The 12,837-nt window shown below is 41.2% G+C and overlaps 1 protein-coding gene across 2 annotated transcripts in view; it reads right to left on the reverse strand.

Annotated features, from left to right (window-relative positions):
* Window positions 1-216: 216 nt before the first annotated feature.
* LOC115141932 (CUE domain-containing protein 1-like) overlaps window positions 217-12,837 on the reverse strand; it is a 53,039-nt gene continuing 40,418 nt past the window's right edge. For both annotated transcript variants that reach the window (XM_029681346.2, XM_029681345.2), the window contains 5 exons: window positions 12,654-12,725; window positions 6,110-6,199; window positions 5,869-5,962; window positions 5,568-5,690; window positions 217-5,412 (listed from right to left, as the gene is read on the reverse strand). In XM_029681346.2, coding sequence (XP_029537206.1) covers window position 5,412; window positions 5,568-5,690; window positions 5,869-5,962; window positions 6,110-6,199; window positions 12,654-12,725 — 380 coding nt within the window. In that variant the 3' untranslated portion in view covers window positions 217-5,411. The remainder of the gene's footprint in view (window positions 5,413-5,567; window positions 5,691-5,868; window positions 5,963-6,109; window positions 6,200-12,653; window positions 12,726-12,837) is intronic.

Consider the following 12,837-nt stretch of genomic DNA (forward strand, 5'->3'; position numbering starts at 1 on the left):
TGTAAGTATTTCTCGGTAAGTATTCAGCGCATGTGACAAATAAAATTTGATTTAGTATCTATTCCCAAAATGTTTTGTCTTAGCTAGAACCATTTCACTTCAAATCTCGCTCACGAAAGTCCTAGATCTTTCTCTCTCTTCCAAGAGAAAGGCCTCATCAGGAACCTGATGTTGAGAGATATGTCATTTTCACTGGTCAGTTGTGTCAATCTTGTCTAAGGGATCGATAAACAACTTTAATGAGCAGAATCGGTTAATACATCTTTACAAATGTCACACAATCACATCAGACAGGGTACAACACAATTAGATTATTTCAATAGCTATAAGAAACTTTCTTCATAAAGTGTAAGAAAAATCTGATCCAGAAATCAATCTTGAGTACAACAATCACTTAAAGAACCTTAAACATATGTTGTGGGTAGAAACTGGCTTCTGACCTTGGCCTTCCAAAATATGACACAAACAAACATGTTGAATCATACAAATTCTGAAGTTCTTGAAATGTATATCAGTTTTGCTAATGAGCAACGATTTTCATACGTTTGACCTACATTGACTGGTAGGATTAGTTACAGTCCTGTCCAGAAACAGATCTACAAAAATGCCTGGAGGTTAGAGGCTATAGGGGTCGTTTATGGACAGGCCACACAGATCGCACCGAGTTCCATACGAATCTAAAAACCATCAGGCCTGTGGTGGTAGTTCTTCAAAGTAACTATGGCATACATTCTTATGATAGGATTATGAGCCATAGAAGATTGCAGGCTCATGAGTGCATTGTAAACAAGCATGTTGTCTGCTATTACTGGCCTCATCTCTATTCATGTACATTCATAATGAAGCATATCACCCTGTCTGGCACACATACAGTACAATAAAATAATCTGTACTTAGAAACATCTCAACAAAAACATAATTAACCAAGCATTTGTGGTGCTGCATGTCTATTGGTCAGAGAAGGTTAAAACGTTAAAGTTTGAAGTTATTTTGAGTATGCTCTTTTCCGTACAACAACTAGGCCTATATGCAGCTTTTTGGTCTATCGCACAGACCGGTCCAGTATGCATTTGAAATCATGTCTGGCCACCAACATGATATTTGAAGCTTATAAAGAAATAAACTACCAGCCTAAATATACCTTTTCATATTCTTAACTGTGCTTTTACCAAGTCGCACAAATTGGAAATGGAAGAACAGTACAAAGAGTGGAGCTTCCCTGAGAGGATAACGTATCTACAAATTTCTATGAGCAGTCATCAAACATCAAGCCATTTTGAAATCATGTCACAAAACCATGCAGATGAGTTTTGCCCTCGACAGTGCAATAACAAAACTGCACTCGTGTTCAGATGTCAGTCAAAAGCCTGGAACTGAAGATACAAAAAAACATTTTCCCTTCTCTTTTCTGAAAATAACAAAACTAAGCAATAGACCAATGGAGTGCAAGCACTTGGTGACTTACTGATATCATGTAATGTTGTAATAGACAGACATAAACCTGCTGACTGGTCAGTGGGTGAACTGTCACAGGCTTTTGTAAACAAACATAACCTGTGTCTTATCAAAGATGCTCTCTCAGCTACTGCAGATATGAGTTAGAATGTCTTCTATAGAAATAAATTAAAGCACTCCAGTATCCAGTAAATGTCCTTGTTTTTGAAAGAAACGCTATTTTCTTAGGACAGCTGAAACCTGTTGTTCTGATTAAAGAAGCAATAAAACTGGCCTTCTTTAGACTAGTTGAGTATCTGGAGCATCAGCATTTGTGGGTTCGATTACAGGCTCAAAATGCCCAGAAACAAAGCACTTTCTTCTGAAACTTGTCAGTCTATTCTTGTCCTGAGAAATGAACGCTATTCCATGCGAGAAATTGCTAAGAAACTGAAAATCTCGTACAACGCCGTGTACAACTCCCTTCACAGAACAGCGCAATCTTGCTCTAACTAGAATAGAAAGAGTGGGAGGCCCCGGTGCACAACTGAGCAAGAGGACAAGTACATTATAGTGTCTAGTTTGAGAAACAGGTGCTTCACAAGTCCTCAACTGGCTGGCCTTCTAGGCAGAGTTGCAAAGAGAAAGCCATATCTCAGACTAGCCAATAAAGATAAAAGATTAAGATGGGCAAAAGAACAGATACACTGGACAGAGGAACTCTGCCTAGAGGCCAGCATCCCAGAGTCGCCTCTTCACTGTTGACGTTGATACTGGTGTTTTGTGGGTACTATTTAATGAAGATGCCAGTTGAGGACTGAAAATAAGGAGTCTTCTCAAACTAAACACTAATGTACTTGTCCTCTTGCTCAGTTGTGCACCGGGGCCTCCCACTCTTTCTATTCTGGTTATAGCCAGATTGCACTGTTCTGTGAAGGGAGTAGTACACAGCGTTGTATGAGATTTTCAGTTTCTTAGCAATTACTCACATGGAATAGCCTTTATTTCTCAGAACAAGAATAGACTGACAATTTCCAGAAGAAAGTGCTTTGGTCTGGCCATTTTGAGCCTGTAATATAATCCACAAATGCTGATGCTCCAGATACTCAACTAGTCTAAAGAAGGCCAGTTTTATTGTTTCTTTAATCAGAACAACAGTTTTCAGCTGTGCTAACGTCTTTGCAAAAGAGTTTTCTAATGATCAATTAGCCTTTTAAAATTATAAACTTGAATTAGCTAACACAATGTGCCATTGGAACACAGGAGTGACAGTTCCTGATAATGGGCCTCTGTACACCTATGTAGATACTCCATAAAAATCAGCTGTTTCCAGCTACAATAGTAATTTACAACATGAACAATGTCTACACTGTGTTTCTGATCAATTTGATGTTATTTTAAAATGGACAAAAAAATGTGCTTATCTTTCAAAAACAAGGACATTTCTAAGTCACTCCAAACTTTTGAACGGTAGTATATATTACAAATACCCATTTGAAATACCTATATGGATATGAATCACAAGAGGTTGGTGGCACCTTAATTGGGGAGGACGGGCTTATGGTAATGGCTGGAGCGGAATCAGTTTAATGGTATCCAACACATGGTTTCTATGTGTTTGATGCCATTCCAATCGTTCCATTCCAGCCATTATTATGAGCCGTCCTCCCCTCAGCAGCCTCTACTGATGTGAATAGCATGACAGTAACAATGAAGTCAGGATAGTCTGATGGCAGTTTGAGTAAGCTGGATAATGGCGCCCCCTATCTGCCGCTCAAAAACAGTATAAACGAGTGGGTGACATTATGGCAAATCTTTTTCATTATGGCAAGGGCAATAAACACATTTTATTGGCAAACATGTTTAGAGAGTTTGAAGACCTATATGAGAAAAATGCTGAGAGCAAAAACTAACAAACAAGAAAATGACAACAGACAGAAATTGTCAAAGGGGCAAAATTCCAAACCCAATCCATAACATCAAGACTTCAAAAAGAACACTGAAAGGGTCGATTTCAGCCTCCCTTCACACAATCAATACTTGTACATACAAAACTTACTCCATATGTTCAACAAACATACCCTTCTCCTTATATACAACACATGACCTATCACCAATGAGGTCTTCTGTCAACATCCTGACAGAGAAGGGTTAAAACATTCCAACGTTCCTAAATCAAGGAAAAACTGTAAATGGGTGATTTGATTTGAATCATCTTAAATTTCAATAGTAAAAACATACGTTTCAATCATGGAGCCATCTAGATTGAGAGGTAGCAAATCAAACATTTACATGTGAATTCATTTAAGAAGGTAGAGTGAATGAATTGGTGTTCCAATTCCCCACCCTTCTCCCTAAAGTGTGCACTTGGCTTGCTCACTTTTATGCATCAATTTTAAAACATATAATTTTTTAGAAGCATGGTGGAGAGAGTTGCCACCATATTTCCTACACCAGTCTGTCCCTTCCTTTTTAACGATCGTGAGCAAAGAGCACCCTTCGGGGAGAAGGCTTCAGAATAAGACAGTAATCATTTCCAATAGTTGGGAAAGTGACGGATCAATGTGAAACCTTGCGAATCAGATAGTGGCTCAAAGGGTTGACTTTAAATCTAGCTCGACTGTCTGTTGAAACTCATATCACAGCGCTGGGTCATCATCAGCCTCCTCTTTTCTACCGATACACCCAACAGCATCTAATCAAGATCAATGCCAGTCCTCACCTCACAGAGGCATCATCCATATCATGTTCTGCTCTCTCCATACCCAACACTTCCCATTACAAACGGTTCATTTCCCATTACACCACATAAAACACATGTTTATCAGCAATGTGCACAGATCACTGGCACATTTGTTTATCAAATATTTCTACTAGTTATATTATTGTGTACTCATTAATAACACGATTTCAGCAATATGCACCCCTCCTTACTCTCAACGAAATAGGGTTAGTATATAAATGCTATATTGAAAAAGACATGAGAATAGTGAGATATGGCAGTCAGTTAGCTTGAGGGATATTTCAGTTCACGTGAAATCTTAAGAAGTTTGTCAGAGTTCCTGAAATGGGATTAAAGGTTACACTTGGCATTTAGTTACATATTGACATAACAATATGGGATGAAATATGACCCGCTTGGAACAAGTGACCCTTTTGGCAGGTTTGAATGCCTCTTTGATATAGGAGGGTGCAACAGAAGGGTTTGTTGACATTTGAGCAGGGCAACTTAAATAACAACCCCTTGACTGACACACACAGGTCTCTGATGATATCATCTGCTGTCAAATTGCTCCGAGGCAAATCCAGATTTACAAGGGGGAGTCAACTGTAATGTTAGAGTCTCTGTTTACAAGTTGTTTCTGTGTCCTGAACTTTCAGGAAACATGGGATTGAGCTGTGATTCTAGTTGAAAACTTGCCACATCATCACTGGTTACTGTCTGTTTAAAACTGTGACCAAATGGGCATAGCAACACATGGGTACTGGGAGTGAACATGATTTATTATGGGACATTTCAGAGGTGCTTGTGCACACTTTGGCTCTAGAGTGACCTACCCCAGCCATATCAAAGAGATTAGAGTGGTAACACTAGATGAGTCCATATGTTAAGATCATCACTAGCAGGGCTGCCATGCCTTCTGCAATGGGGATTAAAGGGAGCTGACACAACAACAAAAAAGAACTGTCAAAAGACTAATGCATCTTCCCTTTACATGTGAAATCATATATTAATGAAGAGTTATAATACAGAGATTATAATGGTAATCCAATGTGGTTATGAACAATCAGAGTTAAGGAGAGGTGGTAGCAGTCTGCTTCCTCTCCTCCTGGGCGAGGGGGTGGTCCCAGGTCACTTCTGGGCCTGGGATTGGCTGGCCTGTGTTAGGGGAGAGAGCCAAAGTATTGCGTGGCCACCAGCCATGGGTCATTCTGCTGTCACCATGGAAACCCTGATGTGGTGCAGCCTTGGAGAATCTGAAATGGAGGTGACATGTTTGTCAGATTACAGCCAAAAGGCCTATCTATAAACAAAGGATGTAAGTCAACAATAATGTTTGATTAGAGCGGTTATAGTAGTTACACAGAGTAAAGTGATACAATTTCCAACAGGGAAGGAGACAGGTTTTCACCATGACAACGGTTCCTTGTGTGGCACATCGTCTTCCTGAGTGTCTGATCTTCTGGGCTGGCCATCTTCTGGGCTTCCCTCCACATCTTCCAGGAGGTTGGCTGTGGAGTTGGCTGTTCCCAGTCTTAGAGGGGATATGGTCAAGGGAAACACCTAAAGGCCTGGATATTGATACATATGCATCTGTATTATACAGTATGTGGTACTTGAACATTGAGTTCTATAAAAAGCCATCACTGCAAAAACGGAACACATCCAATGTTTCTGATTGGAAATTAGTATCGATTGGCAATGAAGGATACGACTGGTGCTTCAGGAGCGTTCTTCTTTTTAACTTTCTTCTCTTTGTCTTGTCAGAGAATGATCTGGCGATTTCAAACAGCTTCTTTCTTGTTGCTAGGTGGGAGAGAAGACAACCATATCGGGGGGGTTTGCAAAAGTATGCTGTTCTAGTGATTGAGTTCGTTAACTGGCCACTGCCAGAGAGAGACAGGGGATGGTAATAATGTGTATTGAGTTGCCTGCTGGTAGAGGATGCCTTACATTTGCCCATGTGTTTGAGTTTGTCTCTGAACATGGCGTCATCTGACACAGCAGTACAAGCCTCCATCGACCTCGAAGCACAGTGCTCTCCTGGAAACAAAGAAATGAGTTGTAAAAGACAAACATAAGCATATTATGCACACACACAGAATCACACAAGAAAACACTAACGCAGTAACACACATTCACATATAATAATGAACCTGAGTAGTGAACAAACAATCTACTTCAACCATTTTTGTAAAGTCTTAATTGGTGACTACAACTGTAGTTACATTTTCTCTGGGCACTTTAAGACTTAAGTTTTTTTATTTTTTAAAAATGTTTTTTAAAATTACTATAGAACAAAGATAAATTATATAAATGTATATGTGTATGTACAGTACCAGTCAAAAGTTTAGACACACAAACTCTGTAGTAACCAGACATGACTGCCCTTGACCAGCACAAAAACATCCTATGGTGTACTGCATTAGCATCGAACAGCCCCCTGAAAATTCAACTTTTCAGGGAAGTTAGGAACCAAAATACACAAGCAGTTAGGAAAGCAAAGGCTAGCTTTTTCAAACAGAAATTTGCATCCTATAGCACAAATTCCCAAAAGTTCTGGGACACTGTAAAGTCCATGGAGAACATTTACATTTACATTTAAGTCATTTAGCAGACGCTCTTATCCAGAGCGACTTACAAATTGGTGCGTTCACCTTAAGACATCCAGTGGAACAGCCACTTTACAAGAGCACCTCCTCCCAGCTGCCCACTGCACTGAGGCTAGGAAAAACTCTTCAATAATTGAGAATTTCAAAAAACATTTTTCTACGGCTGGCCATACTTTCCACCTGGCTACCCCTACCCCGGTCAACAGCTCTGCATGTCCCACAGCAACTTGCCCAAGCCTCCACCATTTCTCCTTCACCCAAATCCAGATAGCTAATGATCTGAAAGAGCTGCAAAATCTGGATCCCTACAAATCAGCTGGGCTAGACAATCTGGACAACCTCTTTCTAAAATGATCTGCCGAAATTGTTGCAACCCCTATTACTAGCCTGTTTAACCTCTCTTTTGTATAGTCTGAGATCCCCAAAGATTGGAAAGCTGCCGCAGTCATCCCCCTCTTCAAGAGGGGGAGACACTCTAGACCCAAACTGTTACAGACCTATATCTATTCTGCCCTGCCTTTCTAAAGTTTAGAAAGAAACATTTAGAATCCCACCGTACCTTCTCCGCTATGCAATCTGGTTTCCAAGCTGGTCATGGGTGCACCACAGCCACGCTCAAGGTCCTAAACGATATCATAACCGCCATTGATAAAAGATAATACTGTGCAGCAATCTTCATCGACCTGGCCAAGGCTTTCAACTCTGTCAATCACCGCATTCTTATCGGCAGACTCAACAGCCTTGGTTTCTCAAATGACTGCCTCGCCGGGTTCACCAACTACTTCTCAGATAGAGTTCAGTGTGTTAAATCGGAGGGCCTCTTGTCCGGGCCTCTGGCAGTCTCTATGGGGTTGCCACAGGGTTCAATTCTCGGGCCGACTCTTTTCTCTGAATACATCAATGATGTCGGTCTTGCTGCTGGTGATTCTCTGATCCACCTCTATGCAGACGACACCATTCTGTATACTTCTGACCCTTCTTTGGACACTGTGTTAACAAACCTCCAGACGAGCTTCAATGCCATACAACACTCCGTCCGTGGCCTCCAACTGCTCTTAAATGCAAGTAAAACTAAATGCATGCTCTTCAACCGATCACTGCCCGCACCTTCTCGCCCATCCAGAATCACTACTCTGGACGGTTCTGACTTAGAATATGTGGACAACTACAAATACCTAGGTGTCTGGTTAGACTGTAAACTCTCCTTCCAGACTCACATGAAGCATCTCCAATCCTAAATTAAATCTAGAATTGGCTTCCTTTTTCGCAACAAAGCATCCTCCACTCATGCTGCCAAACATACCCTCGTAAAGCTGACTATCCTACCGATCCTTCATTTACAAAATAGCCTCCAACACTCTACTCGGCAAATTGGAAGTAGTCTATCAAAGTGCCATCCATTTTGTCACCAAAGCCCCATATACTACCCCCCACTGCGACCTGTATGCCCCAGAGGGTTGGCTGGCCCTCGCTTCATATTTGTCGCCAAACAAACTGGCTCCAGGTCATCTAAAAGTTTTTGCTAGGTAAAGCCCAGCCTTGTCTCAGCTCGCTGGTCACCATAGCAGCACCCACCTGTAGCACGCGCTCCAGCAGGTATATTTCACTGGTCACCCCCAAAGCCATCTCCTAATTGGCCGCCTTTCCTTCCAGTTCTCTGCTGCCAATGACTGGAACAAATTGCACAGTACGGCCATTGCAATTTATTGCCCTGGCCCCATCTGCAGTCCTCATGCCTCCTTGCAGCATGTCTAAGGCATCTTCACGCAGATGAGCAGGGACCCTGGGCATCTTTCTTTTGGTGTTTTTCCAGAGTCAGTAGAAAGGCCTCTAGTGTCCTAAGTTTTCATAACTGTGACCTTAATTGCCTACTGTCTGTAAGCTGTTAGTGTCTTAATGACTGTTCCACAGGCGCATGTTCATGAATTGTTTATGGTTCATTGAACAACCATGGGAAACAGTGTTTAAACCCTTTACAATGAAGATCTGTGAAGTTATTTGGATTTTTACAAATTATCTTTGAAAGACAGGGACCTGAAAAAGGGGCGTTTCTTTTTTTGCTAAGTTTATATATTAAAGATGATCAACCCCCCAAAAAAACTACTTCAAAAATAAATAAATGAGAAATTATATAAAGAATGATAGTAAAAAGCTCTAGAGTACCTTAAATGAAATTCTAGGCAAAAAAAAGCAAACTCCGCTCCATCCTTCACTGAGGCAGATGGCTTGTTCATAACAAAACCCTTTGATATTTCCAACCACTTTAAGAACTTTTTTGTTGACAAGATTTGAAAACTTAGGCATGACTTGGGCTGTTACGGTGACCGTATTACCACCACCCCAGCGGTCACGAGTCATGACGGAAGTCAAATTCCACATGACCGCTTAATCACAGTAATTAGGCTTCTCCAAGCTCTGAAGCTGCTGGTCATTAGTAGCCTACCAAACTTGCAAACTGCACTCTATTGTCCCTCTAATCACTGTATGTAATAAAAAATCTAATCAAACACTTAATGAGAGCCCACTAGTTCATGCAACATTTCTATAGGCTACGCAGAAAACAGAGTTTTGATGGCCTCTATTTAAAAGAGGAGGATCTCATCAGCTTTCTATAGGCTAGGCCTACTATACAGTGCATTCGGAAAGTATTCAGACCACTTGACTGTTTCCACGTTTTGTTACGTTAAAGTGTTATTCTGAAATGGATAACGTATTCTATTCCCCCTCAATCTACACACAATAACCCATAATGACAAAGCAAAAACAGGTTTAGAAATTTTTGCAAATTTATTACAAATAAAAAAATGAAAATATAACATTTCCATAAGTATTCAGACCCTTTTCTTGGTACATTGTTCAATTATCTTTGGCAGCGATTACAGCATTGTTGGGTATGACGGCACAAGCTGGCACACCTGTATTTGGGGAGTTTCTCCCATTCTTCTATGCAGATCCTCTCAAGCTCTGTCAGGTTGGACGGGGAGCGTCGCTGCACAGCTATTTTCAGGTTTCTCCAGGGATGTACGATCGGGTTGAAGTCCGGGCTCTGGCTGGGCCACTCAAGGACATTCAGAGACTTGTCCTGAAGTCACTCCTACATTGTCTTGGCTGTGTGCTTAGGGTCATTGTCCTGTTGGAAGGTGAACCTTCACCCCAGTCTGAGGTTCCTGAGCGCACTGGAGCAGGTTTTCATCAAGGATCTCTCTGTACTTTGCTCCGTTCATCTGTCCCTCGATCCTGACTAGTCTCCCAGTACCTGCCGCTGAAAAATAATCTTGTTTCTCATGGTCAAAGAGTCTTCTAGGTGCCTTTTGACAAACTCCAAGTGGGCTGTCATGTGCTTTTTACTGTGGAGGGGCTTCTGTCTAGCCACCCTTACATAAAGGCATGATTGGTGGAGTGCTGCAGAGATGGTTGTCCTTCTGGAAGGTTCTCCCATCTCCACGAGGACCTCTAGAACTCTGTCAGAGTGACCATCGGGTTCTTGGTCACCTGCCTGACCAAGGCCCTTCTCCCCCGATTGCTAGGTTTGGCCAGGAAGCCAGCTCTAGGAAGAGTCTTGGTGGTACTAAACTTCTTCCATTTAAGAACAATGAAGCCCACTATATTCTTGGGGACCTGCTGCAGACCTTGTTTGGTACTCTTCCCCAGATCTGTGCCGAGACACAATCCTGTCTTGAAGCTCTACAGACAATTCCTTCGACCTCATGGCTTGGATTTTGCTCTGACGTCAACTGTGGGACCTTATATAGACAGGTTTGTGCCTTTTCAAATCATGTCCAATCAATGTAATTTACCACAGGAGGACTCCAATCAAGTTGTATAAACATCAAGGATGATCAACAGAAACAGGATGCACCTGAGCTCAATTTCGAGTCTCATAGCAAAGTGTTTGAATACTTATGTAAATAAGGGATCTGTTTTTTATTACTAAAACATTTGCAAACATTTCTAAAAAACTGTTTTCGCTTCGTCATTATCGGGTATTGTGTGTAGATTATTGAGGATTATTATATTTTTAACCCATTTTACAATAAGTCTAATGTAACACAATTTGGAAAAAGTCAAGGGGTCTGAATACTTTCCCGAAGGCACTGTATATCCTCAATGGCTGCTAAAATGGGAAGAGGTCTGTCCATGATAAGACGTTGCTCTGTTTTCATCTAAATCAATGTACACGGAGGGCAAATGTACACGGAGGGCAAATGTCAGTGCTATGCATGTCAATCTCTACTGGCTAAAAGTTGACTGTATCACTATTGGTCTTTGTGCGAGGTGTTAATGGGTTAAAGGTCACAAACTATCTGTTCAAACAGTGGGACACTCATCGGTACAACACAAGACAGAGGTCTCTTCACAGTCCCCAGGTCCAGAACAGAGTCTGGGAAACACACAGTTCAGACATTCATCGGTACAACACAAGACATTTAACCAGAGGTCTCTTCACAGTCCCCAGGTCCAGAACAGAGTCTGGGAAACACACAGTTCGGACACTCATCGGTACAACACAAGACATTTAACCAGAGGTCTCTTCACAGTCCCCAGGTCCAGAACAGAGTCTGGGAAACACACAGTTCGGACACTCATCGGTACAACACAAGACATTTAACCAGAGGTCTCTTCACAGTCCCCAGGTCCAGAACAGAGTCTGGGAAACACACAGTTCGGACACTCATCGGTACAACACAAGACATTTAATCAGAGGTCTCTTCACAGTCCCCAGGTCCAGAACAGAGTCTGGGAAACACACAGTTCGGACACTCATCGGTACAACACAAGACATTTAACCAGAGGTCTCTTCACAGTCCCCAGGTCCAGAACAGAGTCTGGGAAACACACAGTTCGGACACTCATCGGTACAACACAAGACATTTAACCAGAGGTCTCTTCACAGTCCCCAGGTCCAGAACAGAGTCTGGGAAACACACAGTTCGGACACTCATCGGTACAACACAAGACATTTAACCAGAGGTCTCTTCACAGTCCCCAGGTCCAGAACAGAGTCTGGGAAACACACAGTTCGGACACTCATCGGTACAACACAAGACATTTAACCAGAGGTCTCTTCACAGTCCCCAGGTCCAGAACAGAGGCTGGGAAACACACAGTATTAAATAGAGCCATGATTATGTGGAACTCTCTGTCACCCAAGGTAACTCAAGCTAGCAAAACCAAGCTAATAAAAACAGATTTTTAAAAAACAACTGACTTTAAAGGATACTTACATTTTTTTAAAATATATATTTTGTATTGTTTTATCAAAGCAAAATCAAATCAAATGTTATTTGTGAAATGCTTACTTACAAGCCATTAACTCTTTTTTTTTTAACTGCATTGTTGGTTAAGAAAATATTTACTAAATAAAACTAAAATTAAAATAGAAATAAATAAAATTACAAAATGATGTAATGTATATTATGTATTTTATTTGTTGAGTTTTGTTTGGGGATCCTAATAAAATACTAAATGAATCACTCCAGAGAAAGCCATTTATCGTGTAAACAACTACTTGGAGAAGCATTCACCATACCCAGTGGTAGTGAGTGATAAATATTGTTGGCTAGATATTGGACGTGATAAAGGGACGTTATCAAAATAAACCCAAAGTCATTCATATGAGTAGGCCTATTGGGTGTTTGAATAGCGCACGCACGCACGCACGCACACACACACACACACACACTTATTTACTGGTGAAGCTTATGAATGACATCTACCTGCTGTGGAATTCTCCATGTAAGAGGATGAATGACATCTACCTGCTGTGGAATTCTCCATGTAAGAGGATGAATGACATCTACCTGCTGTGGAATTCTCCATGTAAGAGGATGAATGACATCTACCTGCTGTGGAATTCTCCATGTAAGAGGATGAATGACATCTACCTGCTGTGGAATTCTCCATGTAAGAGGATGAATGATTGGACTTGAATTTCTTTGATTCGTACTTCAAGCGATCTAAAACAGAGAAAGCTGGATGTTATAACGCAATATGGGGACACATAGCAGAATCTAATCTATTATTAAGAAACCTTTATGAAAGTGGGACATGCTTCCCAAAGTTAAACTT

Source organism: Oncorhynchus nerka, linkage group LG14 (assembly GCF_034236695.1).
Source record: "Oncorhynchus nerka isolate Pitt River linkage group LG14, Oner_Uvic_2.0, whole genome shotgun sequence".
Classification (NCBI taxonomy): domain Eukaryota; kingdom Metazoa; phylum Chordata; class Actinopteri; order Salmoniformes; family Salmonidae; genus Oncorhynchus; species Oncorhynchus nerka.